This window comes from Staurois parvus, unplaced genomic scaffold (assembly GCF_062004578.1).
Source record: "Staurois parvus isolate SC_StPar_1 unplaced genomic scaffold, SC_StPar_1.0 ptg000566l, whole genome shotgun sequence".
Classification (NCBI taxonomy): Eukaryota; Metazoa; Chordata; class Amphibia; order Anura; family Ranidae; genus Staurois; species Staurois parvus.
The window spans coordinates 5,845,274-5,863,781 of record NW_028318362.1 but is presented as its reverse complement, the minus strand read 5'-3'; the positions used below and the strand labels follow the sequence as shown (position 1 = coordinate 5,863,781).

General features: G+C 40.0%; 1 protein-coding gene across 1 annotated transcript in view; it reads left to right on the top strand.

Annotated features, from left to right (window-relative positions):
* TSPAN5 (tetraspanin 5) overlaps window positions 1-18,508 on the top strand; it is an 83,621-nt gene that overhangs the window by 40,001 nt on the left and 25,112 nt on the right. The window contains exon 3 of the mRNA XM_089691645.1: window positions 10,773-10,943. Within this exon, the coding sequence (XP_089547771.1) occupies window positions 10,773-10,943 (171 nt within the window). The remainder of the gene's footprint in view (window positions 1-10,772; window positions 10,944-18,508) is intronic.

The window sequence follows — 18,508 nt, the reverse complement described above, 5'->3', positions numbered from 1 at the left end:
TGTACTTTTGAGCAACTATTTTCAAGGATGAAGCACATGAAGGGCAAAATTAGAACCAAAATATCTGATGAGCACCTTGAGAATTCATTGAGAATTCCTACTACATCCATCAAACCAGATATTGATGCGTTAGTATATAAAAAACAGTGTAAAATATCACACTAGTTTTATGTTGCCCTCTTTTAAAATATTACTAAAAAATTACATTTTATTGCTCAGATAGATACATTATCTATATCAGTGATTGTTAACTTGCGATCTGCCAATTTTTCTGCTCATCTGCTATAATTATTGTTAGTATATTTTATGTGTAGCCCAAGACAATTCCTCTTCTTCCAATTTGGCTAGGTGTTCAGTCTCACAGCAATTTTCAGACTGTTCTAGGCTCGGAAAACGTCCCACTTTCTTGAAGTCAAGAACTGAATAATTTGGTCAATAAGATAAGCATTATGACCAAATTCAATTAAATGTGGGCTCCCGGGGGTTAAAAATTTCTCCCAGCCAATTTTGATCAGCGGCTTCTTCATTTATAACCTGCTGTGCCAAACCCATGGGTAGAATTGCCTCTCCCTTTCCTTGCTCTGATTTTATTTCTCAGCTTGTCGGACCTTACTCCCTGTTCTTCTTCATTCTTTATGCTGACCAGTTATGGCATATACAGGGGCATATTTACCAGAAGGCAAACAAGGCATTTGCCTAGGGTGGCATTTATCAGGGGGGCGGCACTACCCTCTGGAAAAAGGGACATTTGTAGCATGGGGACCAAGTGGGAGTCGAGAGAGGCTGCGGACTGCTTGATGGTGTATGCAGAGCCCAACACTCATTCCCAGGGATGTCCGGATCTGTGAAGGTGAGTAGCTTTCTCTCTGTTGCTGGGGGGCGGGGAATGTGTGTTAGTGGAAGGCTCTCTCGGGTGGGGGGGCAGGGGTGTTTTTGGTCAATGTCAGGCTCTCTCCACAGGGGGGTGTCCGATTTTTGTGATGCCTAGGGCAGCACAAAACCTAAATGCACCACTGAGTATATATAACATGTAACCGCATATTTGTTTCATACTCACCAAGCACACAGCTTCTTTTCTCACACTTATCCATATAACATTTATTTCTACTTTCCTTATTAACACATGAGTATGTGTACCCTGTTTTATGTTGGCTTATCATTTGACCCTTTCTTAAAAAGCTGGGATTACTCAATTGACGTGACCAATGCTTATTGGTTACCTTTAACAACTTCTCTGATATTGTCGCTTTTAGTTTGCAAATGTAATAAAAATGTATTGAACTGAAAAAGAAAAGAAAATCCTTTGTTAACTCATTGCCTCCATTCGTAGGCCATTGTCCTTCACACATCTGCGCCAGCAAGGACATCACAATAGGATTTTCAATGCACACCCTCCACTTACCACAAACAGCATGAATATTCTCTAATAACAGCTACATTGTATTTTATAGTTTAGCTTCCATAGTGCTTGTATAAAAACCGAATGACACATACTTCATAAAAAAGCGCATTCTTTCTATTTTGTACTATGAATCAAAATAAAAAAGAAATTGCTAGCTATCACTTGTTTCCAGGCAATAACAATATTGGAGATTTGACTCTGGCAAGTTATATAAAATATGTGTGTAAATCTTTTTCTTTCTTGACATCCCAAAGTAGTAAATAGAAAGAATAGTACCTATAATATAATCATAACAGGACAGTGATTGGTGAAACATGTAATGGAATAATGGACAAGGACTGCTTTGGGAAGGCACATGGGGGAGAGTTTGGAATGAGGGGTAGCTGTATCCACATTTGATTTCTTTTTTTCCAGCACCAACAAGCAGATCCATTTACGTCCCTGCAGGGAAATTGTTATTATATTATTATTATACGGGATTTATATAGCGCTAACAGTTTGCTCAGCGCTATACAATATAAAGGGAGACAATACAGCAACAATACAGTTCAATACAAGAGGGATAGGAGGGCCTTTTGGAAATAGCCTTTTAATTGGTCAGGGATTCCAACCGAGGCATTTTGGCACCAGAAACTATCACTGGTTTGTTATCCGTGCTTATGGTCTGATAATTACAGCAATGTAGCTGCCTACCACTTCTCTTATATCTTCAGATGGATAAAGATGACAAAATTACAAACTTTTTAGTGTGGCGCTACCAAATGGTGCTATAAAACACCTTCCTCCCTTATGTGTGCAACACTTACATACTATGTGTGCTTCCTCCACAAATAAATCCAATACTGTGATATTAAAAATTCCAACAAATGTATGATGTACACCTCCCTCAGAAACATACTCCTGTGTGTATTTATGTAACAGTAATTATTTGTGACATCCTCAAAATACGATATGCAAAAAATGCAAAAAAAATACAAAAATGTGCTCTGATGATGCATGCTACAAAACACCTCCCCCCCACTGGAACACTGAATGTGTTCCTGTGCAGAGTCTATACAATAACAAACATTTGTGACATCCACAATATGCAATTCCTCCCACAAACTGCTTTAGCGCAGTCCACTTAAAGTGTTCTTGATTCCAATGCAGTGCTACGTTCCTTCATGTGACACTCATGCTCCCCATCCCTGTTGAAGCTGCAGTCACCAAAAATTTACACTCCCTTTTTACAGGCAAGTCATATGCGCTTGGTAAAGCTTCCACCTTCCATTTCTCCGCACCGCCTCTTATTGAACCGCTGCCCCTCTCTGCCAATCCCTCCACTGGCTTCCACTAACCCAACGTATAAAATTCGAAATACTAACCTCAGCTTACAAAGCCATCCACAACACTGCCCCTAGCTACATCGCCAACCTCATCCACAGATATCGCCCAAATCGCCCACTCCGCTCCTCCCATGATATCCTCCTCTCTAGCTCCCTCATCACCTCCTCCCACGCTCGCATCCAGAACTTCTCCAGAGCCTTTCCCATCCTCTGGAACTCCCTACCACAGCATGTCCGGTCAGCCCCCACCCTGTCTGCCTTTAGGCGATCTTTGAAACTCACTTCTTCAGGGAAGCCTACACCACCTCCACCTAACTGTACTTGAATCACCTCCGCCAGATCATCCCCCACAGCTATCACCTTTTGTATCACCTCCCCCTTCCTTTAGATTGTAAGCTCCACGAGCAGGGCCCTCCTATTCCTTCTGTACTGAAATGTATTGTAATTGTACTGTCTCCCTTATATTGTAAAGCTCTGCGCAAACTGTTGGCGCTATATAAATCCTATATAATAATATTAATAAAGTTATAAAGGCCACTTCATGTCTATCCCTGTTAAAGCTTCTATTTGTTTTTTCTTCCAATAACTTTTCTCTACTCATATGTTTTACCTACCCAAACAATTTTTCCAACTGTTCAGCATTGATATCCTTTTTCCTAAAACGTCTCTACTACTATACTTGCCTGTTCCTCATAGTCTTCATCAGATTGGCAATTCTTACGAATCCGCATTAGTTGTCCCTTAGGGGCATTCCCTATCCATTTCGGGCAATGGCAATGGAGGTGGGTATATATCCATTTCTACCTGTTTGTTTAAAAAATGGTTTTGTACACAATTTCTCCTCACATTTCAAAACCACCAAATCCAAATAATTGATTTTTTCCTTATGTCATTCTCCCGAGAAGGATATATTGTACCGATTATTGTTAATTTCAGAAAAGAATTTTTTTAACGATTCCTCAGTGCCTTCCCATAAGATAACGATGTCATCAATACATCTTTTATAAAATTTCAATTGGGATTAATCTTTTCCATATATTTATTCCTCCTCCCACTTACTCATAAACAAGTTATCCACACTAGGGGCATACTTTGCCCCCTTGGCTACTCCTTTAGTTTGTAAGTAATAATCTTTCTGGTACCAAAAATAATTGCTCTCCATTGCCATTTTCAACCCTTCCAAAATATACCTAATTTGTTCTTGTTTCAAGTTTGACTGATTATATAATGCCCACTCCACAGCTCCTAGACCATCAGTCTGTATGTTATGATGGGGGTCCGGAAGGCTGAACCGGAGGGACAGAAACCACGGAGCGCCATGATGAGCTCTGGGGCCTTGGGAGTAATTCCTCTGGTGAAGCTGGAAAGACCCAGTACCTCCTGATTCGGACGGATCTACCTTGGTCTGGCCTGGGGCTGGGGACGCAAAAAGTCCGCAAACTCAGTGCCCCCTGGGGAAGACGCTCTCAGGGGTGTCACTAGTAACACTTGGGTGTGGGACCCCACGGTGTGAAAATGACACATGGCCACTGTTTTTCACTTCTTTTTGCACAGCGCCCTAAGGACCAGGTCTTTTGGCTAAGTCCGGGGCAATTTTTGCTACAGGCCTCAGTGCCTGGTCTGTGCACTATTTGGCACGGTACCACTTTTTTATTTTCTATTTATTTAATTTAACCACTCCCACGTCTTGTCACTTTTTCTGTTCTTATGTGTGTGTTTTTCACGGATGGAGGGTGTGGGTCCTCGGGCCTTACCTGAAGTCTAGGGGGAGGATGTGTGGCCCTACGGTTCCTTCCTCCCCTGATCCCTAGGGGGTTTTCTCTTCGGGAGAACCCCCTTGCCTAGTACTGGATGTCCGGCTTCCATAAGGAACGGTGGTCCACCAGGCCTTTTGGCCAGGAGGACCAAATGGGAACCTTGTCCCTGTCAGGAGCTTCGTGCCCCGGGTGATCGGGTGAACGGTCCAACCCTTCCGGGGGTAGGACAAACACACCCCTAAGTGCACTTTTTCGTGTGGTGTTTTGCACTTGCACATTTTTTGTGAACACTTACGGGTTTTTTCGTTATAGTTGCACGTTTGCGGACTTAAAAAAAAAAAAATAAAAAAAATCAGTCTGTATTATGTTGGTATATAATGAGTTAACATCAATCGTGACTAATAAACAATTACCTATATCCTTTTCTTTATCCAACATTGAAATGAGCTGTTTACTGTCCCTTAGATGTGATTTATTTATTACCACCAACGGCTATAAATAACCATCAATGTATTCCCCTAGCCTTGTAAAGAGAGAATCACTTTTTTGTATTTTTTGCATATTGGGGGAGGTGTTTTGAAGCACGCATCCCACAGCTTGCAATATCAGAGCACTTTTTTGTATTTTTTTTTTGCATTTTTTGCATATTGTATTTTGAGGATGTCACAAATAACCACTGTTACATAAATACACACAGGAGTATGTTTCTGAGGGAAGTGTATTGTAGTACATCATCAATTTGTTGGCATTTTTAATATCACATTATTTGATTTATTTGAGGAGGAAGCACACATAGTATGTAAGTGTTGCACGCATAAGGGAGGAAGGTGTTTTATAGCACCATTTGGTAGGTCCACACTAAAAAGTTTGTAATCAGTCACTCGCATGCTCAATTGGAATTCCTTCCTGGGAACAAGCTGTCATCGGTCAATTTTTAGTGGGCTGCTGCTGTACACGTACCTTGTCCCATTGTATAGCCTCCCTCCAAACTTCTTTGTTCAACTGGGTTGTAATGGTTTTCAATGGCTATTCTAGGTAAATCTGAGTGGTGTTGATTTGTATATACGATATTTAATATTTGGTTCTTTGAATATAGTGTGTTTGCTATTCTTGTTTGCTATCTAGCAACTTGTGATTATACTATATAAGGTACAGTAATCCTAGGGGAATTGGATAAACCCTCATAATAAATATTGAAGCCTTTTAATCCATTTTTATTCAGCCCATTGTTGTGTTTTATGTATCTATTTGCTAAATGTTATATATGTATTTCCCATGTGACATCATCTGGAAAGAACAGTGAGCTTTATTGTCCAGCATTTACCATATGTTTTTTTTAATTTTAATTATGAGACCCATAAACCACTTTTCTCCAGCCTTCCTTACAAACATAAATATTGGGAATTCTATAAAAAAAAAAGTGTATAGTGCATAAAGGTTAATAGATATTGTTGCCCTAAATGCATGGTATATGAATGTAATATAGGTTTCAGGGGACACCTTTGACCCTGTGGAACAGCTGTGTACCTATCATGTAAAGTGGGCCTTTATTGGCAGCCCTCCTTAGAAGGTGACTAGTAGAAGTGAAGTGGTATCTTTCATTCTTATAAAGCTCTTAGACAGGGTCCATGTACAGTGTTTATTGTCTATTATAAATGAATTACAGGGATTCAGAATATGATCTTGTGCAAGACAAATAAATGCAGACGAGTGGTAGCCTTAGGGTAGATATGGTGACATTTTCTTTGATCCTATAGGATGACTCCAAGCTGCCTGTCTGCAGCTGTAGCACTACTCCCCTCCCCGAGTAGAAAAACGATACGGTAGAAGGAGGAAGCTATGCATTGGCTGGTGCACCAGAGAAATTCATGTCTTTGCATTGTGTTACATTGCAGCTTTGTGTGGCAGCAGCAGTTAGCAGCTGCAGCAATCAATACTAAGACACATGTAAATCCACTGTATTAATATGACATTCTGTGCATTGTTGAGCTGAATAGAAGAAAATACAAGAAAATGTAAGTGTTTATAGAAAAGCAAGTGTTGTCCACTGTTCACTATAAATGGTTAGTGTCAGGAATCCTAAAGCGGCTCACATGATTTCACCTGTAGACCTTTGACATGTATGAGGTCAAACAATGCATTTTATCCCTGTGCATCAACAGTACAAAATAAACTTTTGACATATATTGCTTCTCAGATATTAGACCAGAATGTTTAGGCAGTGGCCATACAGTGAAGGATACATTGAAAAGCATATAAAGCTGAATATCAGCTTTATCTTAAAGTGATACTAAAGGTTCAGATTTTTTAAAATAGCAGACATGTCATACTTATCTGCTATGTGTAATGGTTTTGCACAGAGCAGCCCCAATCCTCCTTTTCTCAGATCCCCTGCCAGTGCTCCTGGCTCCTCCCCCCTGCTGAGTGCCTTCAAAGCAAACTGCTTGCTCTGGGGGCACTCCTGCATTCTCACTCCTGAGCCACCTTTTATGTTTATAGGACACACAGAGCATGGTTCAGCCCTGCCCCTGTTCCCACCTTACTGTCTGTGATTGACAGCAGCAGGAGCCAGTGGCTCAGCTATTGAGTAGAGAGAGACCTGGGAAAGCCGCTGCTCTTGTGCACATTGCTGGATCAGGCTCATGTAAATATTGGGTGCACTGATGGGGGGGAGCTTCACACTAAAGGTTCTTTACCTTCATGCATAGAATGCATGGAGGTAAAAAACCTTCAGCCTTCAGAACTATGTTAAGTCTTGCTCAATTTTCATAGGCTCCTCACCTGTACTAGGGTCGCTTACTCTGATTTCACTGCAATGTGAAATAGAAACTACAGCATGTAAAACTGAGACCACCTCATTTCCTAGATGAAGAACCTTCAGCATCATCTAGCTTTTTCCTCCCCAGCCTTACTTTCTCTGAACCAGTCCATTTATTCATTGGATTTCAGTTCTTTTAATCATGCCAGCCAACTGCTGTTGAGAGGAGTACTGAGGCAAGATGCTCTGATGTTTTCAGGAAGCTATATACAACACCCCCTTGGCCCCTCCCACCTCCAAGAGTTCTGATTGTGTAAGCATTTAAAGTGTTCCTAAACCCACAACAGTAAAATCAGTGTTTGTATGCAGTAAAGCATGCTTGTTATACTCAATGTGGAACCTAAGGGGTAAAAAGACTGTTAGATCCTCTCTTCTCTGATCCTCCCTTTCTTCAAGTATTCTCCTCTTATCTCCTGATAAGACATATTGTGTGGAGTCAATCTGCACATGCTCAGTATGGTATGTTTTGCTATAGGTTTTTTTTTTCTTTGGAGAGTGCATGTGATAAACACAGAGCCAATTGGCACTGTCCAGACAGAGGTCAGCGGTTCTGCATCCTCCTAGAGCAGATTGAAAACTCCTCCAGCAAACTTTAATATTTGCTCTGCTGGATGCTGATAGAAGTCACAAGACTGCTCTAACTGCTGATGAGAAAAGATATTTAGCAGTTTATATTTACTAAAATAATTGCACTTCCGTGTTGTGTGTACTGTGGCAGACCAGATATAGGGAATGCAGAGTCCTGGGTTTAGTAACACTTCAAATTCAAGATCAGTAAAGATGCAGTGGACATTGAAATTACTTTTTGCTATTTGTAGGACAAAATGTTTAGTTAGTAAATAACCAAATATTTCCTTGCGAGGTAAGACAAAGTCTACCTGAAGGGTTGCAAAAGATTTGACACCCATGGTCATGTAAAGTTTATAAAAATTGGGTATCTCTGGAATGGGACCAGTTATGAAAGCTATGTGGAGAGTTATTGCCCAGGAAGTGGAAACGGGGGTAATTGTAGGGATAGATAGAGTGCTTGTAGGGGTAGATAGAATGATACAAGGTTACTTCAATGTTTTGTACTGTACCAATTGTTAATAGAGTGAGCGGTGATGGAGAGTCTGGCGCTTGGAGAGAGCCACATGTTATCAACTCCAGTTGGGTTGGTCTCAATAGCTTCAAGGCCAACCAAATTGGTGTCTCAGATGTAGCTTGGTCTTTGGTAAGTTATGTGCTAACTGTGATTCTAGATAGTACTTGGCAATGTTCGGCAATCCCAATCCACCAGAAGGTTCGGGGGGTAAATAGTTTTGTGGGGAGTCTACAATAATTCCATACAAACCTATTATGCTATTTTGAATGACATGGTAACTATGAGAGGTGACCATAATCAGGAGTACCATAAAAAGGTACAATTATTTGGGAAGTAATATAATTTTTACTGATGGGATGCTGCTAACCCAGGATAGAAAAAAGGGGCATCAGGTCGACATTAGGGTTTGTAACTTTGATTTACTAATAGCTATATGTAAAGTATCGTAAGAGTTTGTGAGTTAAATACCCAAACAGGAACCAACTGCTCGGGAGGTAGGCTCTGAACCACTCCCCTCACTATACATGAGACCCATCGCCTCTGCCGGTTTTGCTCTCTTGCTGTCATATCATTCTTCTCTTGTACTTGTTGCCCCTAGCAACAAGTGCATTATAGTTTTGTTCTTCTATATGCCAATACCACCATACACCCCTTGAAGTCACTTCAGACCAGGCATAACAAAAGTTTCAGCGCTCTACTTGAAACTTTCAGTATTACAGCTGACAGAACAGCAATAGTTAGTCTCTCCCTAACTCAATACCTAACTCAAGCTTGTGGCTGCCCCAGCATACCTGCACAGGCAAGAGTCCATACAAAGCGAAGCCCACAGGCTTGCTCTCTCAGGTGGAACTGCTTCCCTTCTCTCTTATCTGTAAGCAGCTGGAGATTACATTCTGTGGCTTGTCTGTGTCTTTCTTTCACATGCAGACTGTCTGACTGGGTAGAGCCATCCCCCTTTTATTATCAGCAGGGGAGAGAGGCAGAGATCAGCAAAAAATGCGGGAAACATGTTAACGGTTTCCCTCCCTACTGGGGCAGCAGCTGTCTCACCAGCATTTCGACCTGCTTACATGCTTAATAGCCCTTTTGATTTCAAAAGTTGTTAACAATTGTTCCAAAGTATAAATGTGAGTTTGTGGAATGTCAGGAAGCTGAAGATGAGAAAACATATTATTGTCAGTGTATGTATGAAATTCAGGATGGGAGTTATAAAAGTGAAATATATGCTTTATAAATTCTAGTAGGCATTTTTAGGGTTAGGCATGTAGAGAGAGCATCCTATATGCAGTTTGATGTATTTGAAAGTTGTATCTTGATTCTTAAAGAAACACTAAAGCTTCTGAGATTTTTTTTTAAAATAACAAACATGTCTATACTTACCTGCTCTGTGCAGTGGTTTTCAACAGAGCAGCTTCATTCCTCTGCTTTTTGGGTCCCCACTGGCGCTCCTGGCTCCTCCCTCTCGGGCCAGTGGGCTCCCGTTGCTGTCTCAGCCAATGAAGAGGAAGAGTCCTCCGACAGCAAAGGCAGTCCTTAGATGTGGTGTCTGCATTAGTTTTCTTTTTTAAGCATTTTCCCTTTATTTTGACCCAGTTATCTGGCTAGTAACCCACTCCCTGGCTTTGGGTGGCTATGCTTACTTCTTGCTTACAGTGGTTGTGTCTATGGAGGAGCAACATAGCCACCCCTAGACAGAAACATTGCTAACCTGTGGCAAGGGTAGTGTTGGTTGGGCTAGTAGATTAGATGGACTTTGCATAAGTGCCATGCAGGTCTCCTGCTCACTGTCAGTACATCTGCTTCCTCGTACATCCCATACAGGCAAGGTGTTTCATACTGACAGGAAGAATCAATGTACTACCACAGCTCCACAGTGCCATGGTAGTTCATTGAGGACTACAAGCCGACAGGTGCTAAGGCTGTTGGGACTTGTAGGCAATTCATTCACAGAACACATTAATAACATGGTCATGTGGGCAGAGCCCCCCAAACAGATGCACTGTTTTTCAAATCTGACAGCTAATACGGGGAACTTCTCCCCATACTTCTGGGTTGTCAGCGGGATCTGGAATATGTTACATGTTCCACCCTAAAAACGGGTGGAACTTGTAACATGTTCCCAAAGGTGAACTTATCCTTTAAGTCCAGCTAACACTTGAAGAAAGTTTTTTTCGTTTTCCTTTTGAGTTAAAGCTTTTACCTAATTAAAAAATGGCATGATCAAACTACATTTAAGTATGAAATGACCGTGGTTATTCGAAAGATATTAAATCCTAAGAAAATGTCTGTAACTGTTGCCAGCCAATACAAGGCGGTAAATAATATGCTTTCACATTATTGTGATATTATTAATTGAGTCTATATATAATTGTTGTTTTATTTGCAGTTTTCTGTATTCTTGGGAATTATTTTCTTCTTGGAGCTCACGGCGGGTGTCCTGGCATTTGTCTTCAAAGACTGGATTAAGGACCAGCTGTATATCTTTATCAACAGCAACATTAAAGCTTACAGAGATGATATTGACCTGCAGAACCTCATTGACTTCACACAAGAATATGTACGTATGACTTAAAGAAAACTTTAGTCTAGCTTTGCTAGTTCTATGCATGAATAGCTTTCATTTTAATAGTTGATTACTTAGTCAGTAATAGCCAACCTTGCACCACTATAGGAAAGAAAGCTCCAAATTCTTCATGGAACAGCATTTTGTTTTTATTATTACATGCTGAAAAAGTGACTACACAACACATATGGCCTCTATTGTTTGAGTTTACTAAATGTATGTTTTGTTTTTTCTTATAGAAAGGTTTTTTACAGTGCATAAATTGGTATTAAACCCCCAAAAGTGTGACATAATTGCCATGTACCAATATTTACAGCCTCTTTCTCATGGGTATCAGTAAAAACAGGCTTTTGAGCTGTGGTTTGACCGCCCACCTAAATATTACCATACAGAAATGGGGCCTGTACACAAGCCTTGATGCCTTACGGAAGTGTCAAATATAACACGGCTTGTCAAACTCGCCCTTTCAAGTCAATGGGGCCATGCTGCAATGGTGAGCCAAATGCCTGATTCATTGTTGCAGAGCATTAGACCCATTAACCACTTGAGCTCCAGAGGATTTACCCTCCTTAATGACCAGGCCTCTTTTTGCTACTCGGCGCTGCACTAATTCAACTGATAATTGTGCGGTCATGCAATGCTGCACCCAAACTAAATTTACGTCCTTTTTTTCACACAAATAAAGCTTTCTTTCAGTGTAATTTGATCACTTGTGCGCTTTTTATTTTTCACGCTATAAACAAAAAAAGGCCAAAAAGTTTGAAGAAAAACAATATTTTTTACTTTCAGCTATAAAAAATAAATGGTAAACTCAAAGTTGGTTATAAATTTAGGCCAAAATGTATTCCGCTACATGTTTTTGGTAAAAAAAATTAAAATAAGTGTATATTGATTGCTTTGTGTGGAAGTTATAGCATCTACAAACTATGGTATAAATACTGCAACTTACGCCATTTTTCTGCTATACAGCACTGCGCTAGTTTAACGGACAATTGCGTGGTCATGCAATACGGTACATAAATTAAATTTACATCTTTTTTTCCCCCACAAATTGAGCTTTCCTTTGGTGGTATTTGATCGCCTGTACGGTTTTTATTTTTTGCACTATAAAAAAAAAAGGCTGACAATTTTGAGGAAAAAAAAACAATATTTTGGACTTTTCCAGTAAAAAAAAAATGCAAAAATCAAATTTAGTCATAAATTTCTGCCAAAATGCATTCTGCGACATGTCTTTGCTAAAAAAAAAAACCCAATACGTGTAAATTAATTGGTTTACGTGAAAGTTATAGCGTTTACAAATGGCGGGAAAGATACTGGGATTTTTAGGTTTTTTTTTATACTAATAATGGCGGCGATCAGTGAGTTATGGCGGTGATCAGTGACTTATGGCAGCGACCAGCGACTTATGGCGGGACTGCGGGACTGCGGCGGATATTCTGACATTGGGGGGTACTGACTTGGGGTCACTGACATCCCCAAAAACACTAATACAGTGATCAGTGCAAAAAGAAAAACACTGACACTGTACTAATGGCACTGGGGAGGAAGGGGTTAACTTTATTTTGCAGGGAAGGGTTATAGGAGTGAGGGGGAGTGTTTTACTAGGGGGCGGGGGTGTGTGCTGCACAGGACACTGCTGATCGAGAGAGAGAAACTCTTCTGTATCGATCAGCTCCTCCTCGAGCTGACAAGGAAGTGACAGACAGCACAGCTACTGCAGCTGTGCTCTCTGTCACTGTTTACCGCCGATCGCCTGGAAACAGACGCTAAGGACCGGCTGTGACCCGGTGACTGACATCCGCGGCGGTGATCGGCAGGACAGATAGGGCGGCGGCGCGCCTCGCGCGCGCCCCCTATTTGTTTACAAAACACACGTTTTAAAACGTGGTTTTGCCTGCCAGTGCCGCCCTGTCGCCGTATATCTACAGTGGCTGGGCGGCAAGTGGTTAAAAATCTCTGTTCAACAAAACAGTAAGGCAATCTAAAAATGCTAAAAGGTGTTCTGATGCAGTGCTTAAGTGGTATTGATAAAATCCATATAGTAAGTCTATAAATGGAAAAAATGAATGTAAAATTTTTATCCAAAGGATAGGGTCCCAACACCAATTCTGTGAGGAGCTGTAACACACTGCACCTCAGGTGATAGAGCCAATCAGCTTACCAGATGAGTATGACCCTCAAATTATAGAGTGGTCATAAAAGCCTGATATCTCCATGGAAAGCCTGGCTCCACATCAGTCACCATAAACGTCCTCTCGGAACTGAACATACACTATCACCGATCATCACCGTCTCTCCAGAAGCAGTGATGAAAATAACCCCCACCTCCTCCACCTCAACCAGCCTAATCCACCTCTACCACAGACTGGAGACAGCGGCCAATAGGTGCCACCCCTCTCCTAGCCTCGTCCAATCAGAGGCGTGGGAAATCATAACAAGGAACGAATCTTTAAAAATGCTGTTCAGTAGCTGCCCAAGTGTGAACTTAATCTAAATGCGGCTGCTTTAGTTTTTGTTTTTAGGCTTTTTTCCCTTTTTTTTACCTGGTGATCTGTCCAGTAACACAATTCTGTTAAAGTATCTCCATTCTGGTTGAAGTAGGTGCAACAGCCAGTTGGGATTGACTTAACTAATGAATTAAAGCCAAACTCCAGCTAACACATTTTAAGCAGTTACTGCAACATTTTTTTTCCTGTTTTGGCAAAAAGGTTTCACATAAATTAACAAAAGCTGACCATCATAAGGACCCCTGTCGGTTGTAAATAGTTTGTCTCAACCCTCTAACTGACACTTTTGATTGGCAGTTTGGTTTGGTTTGCTAAACTGGTAATAAATTCTTATTATTATCTTGTTCCTACAGGTAAGTTTATCTGTAGGTAACATGAATATCTTCTAAACTTCAGAATATATTTGTTGGCTGCAACCAATGATGTCCCTGGCTCATATGCATTAGCTCTGCATTCAGATCACACTGAGTGCGCCCTAAATGCAGAGAGCGCTGTGCTATATTCATTACTCCTGTGTACATGCACAGGAGTGACATCATCATGACCCAGCCATTGAAACTGCAGGAAAGTGCGAACCCAGAAGGAAGACAGGGTGAAAATGGAAGCACCAGGAGTGGGGACAGCTCAGCGCTGGAGGGCTCTATTTAATAGGTGAATTTATCTTAATGTACTAGTATGTGGTGCCCATATAAAAAAAAATCAGTATAGCAACACTTTAAGGAGATTGAAAAATAACAGACTTACGGACCATATCAACAGGTGAAAATAAAGGAAAAAAGACCTAAAAAGTTAACTAATACCGCCACTACATCTAAGGACAGATAAGCTGTAATATATTTTTTTTTGTTTTTGAGTTTAATTCCATTTAAAACTTCTTTTGAAAGAAAGCGAATAGTCTTTCATTGTTTTTGCACATGTAATATGAAAGAGATAATCATCTAAGACACCTAATCAATGTGTGTTGATATTTTATTTAGGCAAATCCTTCAATTTATGTTCTTTAATATACATTATATGGACATACACTGATTACATTTTTCAAGCGTACCTCATTTTACGAACGCCTTGGTTAATGTAATTTTTGGTTTACGAATGAAAATCCGTTGAAAATAATGCCTCGTTTACAAATTTTTTTTCGAAATACGAAGCAAGTTTCCCCAGGATGCATTGCACCTGGGAGGTTTATAGCGCTGGCCCCATGCCTTTACAGTGCACTTTAAAAAAGAGTTTTGAACAGATAAGTCTTTTGTTTTTACTTTTTTATAACATCCAGAACGAAGTAATTGGTTTTCAATGCATTTACAATTTTTTTTTAATCATGTCCCTGTACAGTATTTATGCCTTTAAAGTGCACTTTATAAAGAGTTTTGAACAGATAAGACGTTTTTTTATTTTTTTCTGACCTCGGGAATGGATTCATTGGTTTTCAATGCATTTACAATTTTTTTTAATCATGTCCCTGTACAGTATTTATGCCTTTAAAGTGCACTTTATAAAAAGTCTTGAACAGATAAGACTTTTTTTTTACTTTTTTCTGACCTCCGGAACAGATTAATTGGTTTTCAATGCATTGCTACGGGAAACCGTGTTTCGGTTTATGAATTTTTTGCAATACGAAACGTCCCGGAGAACGCATTAAATTCGTAAACCGAGGTACGCCTGTACAGGTTTTGCTTCCTGCTCTGCAGTACTGCAGAATGATTGTGCTTTACTGCTTATTCTCACAGCGTGGGTCAGCAACTCTCGAAAAACAATACATTTCTTATGTAGCTGATATACTGTACTCCCTGTGTGACTAATATTTTTTTTGTTTTTAGTTGTTAAAGTATGTGTGAACCCTCCCATCGTAAAACAACCCATTCAATTTAAAATAGAAAAGAAAGACAAAAAACATTTGTGCATACAGTTGTGCTCAAAAGTATGCATACCCTTGGAGAATTGGTAATAGTATGTACCATTTTTAAAGAAAACATGAGTGAGCAGGCAAAACACATTTCTTATATTTCTTATGGGATTCACATTCAATTGTAGGTCATCACAGAATGGACCAATCATAAAACAAAACATGGCACCAAGTAAGCAAATGAAATGATCCCTGTTCCAAAGTCCTCATAACTTTAGTTCTTAATACTGTATATTGCCCCCTTTAGCATCAATGACAGCATGCAGTGTTTTGTAATAGTTGTCTGTAAGACCCTGAATTATTGCACCTGGTATTGCTGCCCATTGGTCTTGGCAAAATGCCTCCAGGTCATGCAAAGTCTTCGGTCATCTTGCATGAACTAAACGTTTGTGATCTCCCCAGAGTGGCTCAATGATATTAAAGTCAGGGGAGTATGATGGCGACTCCAGAACCTTCACCTTTTTCTGCTGTAACCACTAGAGGGTCAACTTGGCCTTGTGCTTAGGGCCATTGTCGTGCTGGAAAGTCCAAGAGTATACCATGTACAGCCTTTGTGCAGAAGAATGCAAATTGTCTGCCAGTATTTTTTGATAACATGCTGCATTTATCTTGCTATCAATTATCACAAGATTTCCCATGCCTTTAGAGCTCACATACCCCCAAAACATCAGTGAACCACCACCATGCTTCACAGTGGGAAAAGGTTCTCTTGTTCCTGTTGACCACTCTCAAAACATAGTGCTTCTGGTTGGGACCATAAAGCTCTATTTTGGTCTCTTCACTCCAGATTACCAGATGTGCCAGAAGCTATGAGGCGTGTCAAGGTGTTGTCTTGAATATTGTAACAGGGCTTTTTTGTGCCATTGGTGTAGTACAGGATTCTTTCTGTCATCTCAACCATGCAGCTCATTTTTGTTCAAGTATCGTCATATTGTTCTTCTTTCCAGAGCAGACTGTATTTCTCCTGAGGTTACCTGGGTTTTTCTTTGTATCTCGAACAATTCTTCCGGTAGTTGTGGTTGCAATCTTTCTGGGTCTACCTGATCTTGGCTTGGTATCAAGAGATACCTAAATTTACCACTTCTTAATAAGTGCTTGAACAGTACTGACTGGCATATTCAAGGTTTTGGAAATCTTTTTATAGCCTTTTCCATCTTTATGAAGTTCCATTACTTTGTTATGCAGGTCTTTTGACAGTTCTTTTCTGCTCCCCGTGGCTCATTATCTAGCCTGCTCAGTGCATTAACATGAGAGCTAACAAACTCATTGACTATTTAAATACAAACACGAACTGCAATTTAAAAGCCACAGATGTGAGAAATTAACCTTGAATTGCTATTTTAACCTGTGTTTGTTACCTTGTGTGTCTGTACCAAGGCCAAACATTCCAGGGTATGTAAACTTTTGATCAGGGCCATTTGGGTGATTTCTGTTATCATGTGATTTAAAAAGGACTAAGTGATAATAAATGGCTTCATATGATCACTATCCTTAAAGTGTTACTGAACCCACAACAGTAAAATCAGCCTGTGCCTGTATATGCAGTAAAGCATGCTTGTTATACTCACTGTGAAACCTAAGTGATTAATCCTCTGCATTGTGTAAAAAGGCTGTTTGATCCTGATTTCTCTGTTCCTCCCCTTGTTCAAGCGACCACCTCTCCTGACAAGACAGAATGAACCATAGGCATTTTGCACATGCTCAGTTTGGTGTGTATTGCTAGAGAGGTTTTTTTTTCTTGGTAGAGTGCATGTGATCAGTACAGGGCCAATCAACACTGGTCAGACAGAGGTCAGGGGTTTTGCATCTTCTTAGAGAAGAGAAAACTCCTACAAGCTTTAGCTAGTGCTTGGCTGATAAAAGTCACAATACTGCTGTAACTTCTGATGAGAAAAGGTATTTAGCAGTTTATATCTACTACAATAATTGCACATCCATGTTCTGTGTACTGTGGGAGACCAGATATAGTGAATGCAGGGTCCTGGGTTTAGTAACACTTTAAATAAAAGAGAGTTTTTTGGCATGATCAGTCATGTTTTTAATATCAGTGGCAACATTTCACGATTTCTGCCATTGTGTGCAAACTTTTGAGCACAACTGTACATCTAAAAAAGACATTATAAATGCCTTTGTCCCCTTTTATGTAAGTGATTACATACTCTCTGTTCTCAGTTTACTAGTCTATATCAATATCGCAGTTAGATGTGCAGTACAGTAACCGCAGCCACATTTGAAGCCATGTAAATATGTCTTTTTTCTGTATTGTTAGCCATGATAAACTTGGTATACCAGGACTGGTGTAAATATGTGACATTCAATAAAGTTAAAAGTCGGAAAACAATGCACTGCACTGCCCCTGCGCAGCGCACACTGGCATTTAACAGAGCATAATGAATACCCAGTGGTATGAAAAGGACATTCATCTTTTCTCATTTCTATTTCCAAAACACTGTTTGAAAGCATTGTTTTGTAGCATGCTATAGCGTTTCTTGCAGCTGAACGACTGTTTCCAGCCAGTATGGCACTTACTTAGATTAAAAAATAAAGATCAAGCAGTATATACATAATTAAAAGGTTATGTAATTTATTTACAGCTATGTGATTACACCATCTAAATTATTGATCTGAGAAGAAATTTAAATTTTTATAGTGTAAAGCGAGTTTCATAAACCTGTGGACATAACTGAGTGGCATTATTCCAGACTGCAAAATCCAGATTTTGGCCCAGTTTTGCGATTTTCCATAATTACATGACAGCGATAGATTAAACCTTTTGTGAAGTACAGTATGTAACTATCAAGCAGGCTTTCAGTTTATATGTAGTGCACAATATGTAAGGCAGGCCATAGACAAGTCGGAAACTGAATGCTCTGTCGATCGGAAAACGAAAATGGTGTATACATTTGTGCCATCATTGGTTTCGATTTTCTAAACAAAATCCAGCATGTTAGATCAGGTATTTTCATTCGTGACACAAAAATCATGTGTTATAGCTGGAACACTAATGAGGAGAAAAATAAACGACCAAAAATGTTTGGTTTTCGGCTCGTCTATGGCCTGCTTTAAGCACCACTACAAAGGCCTAAAAAGAATGCCAATTACTTGAAAAATAAGTTTTATTAGGCGGCCATATGATCAAGGGCGGACTG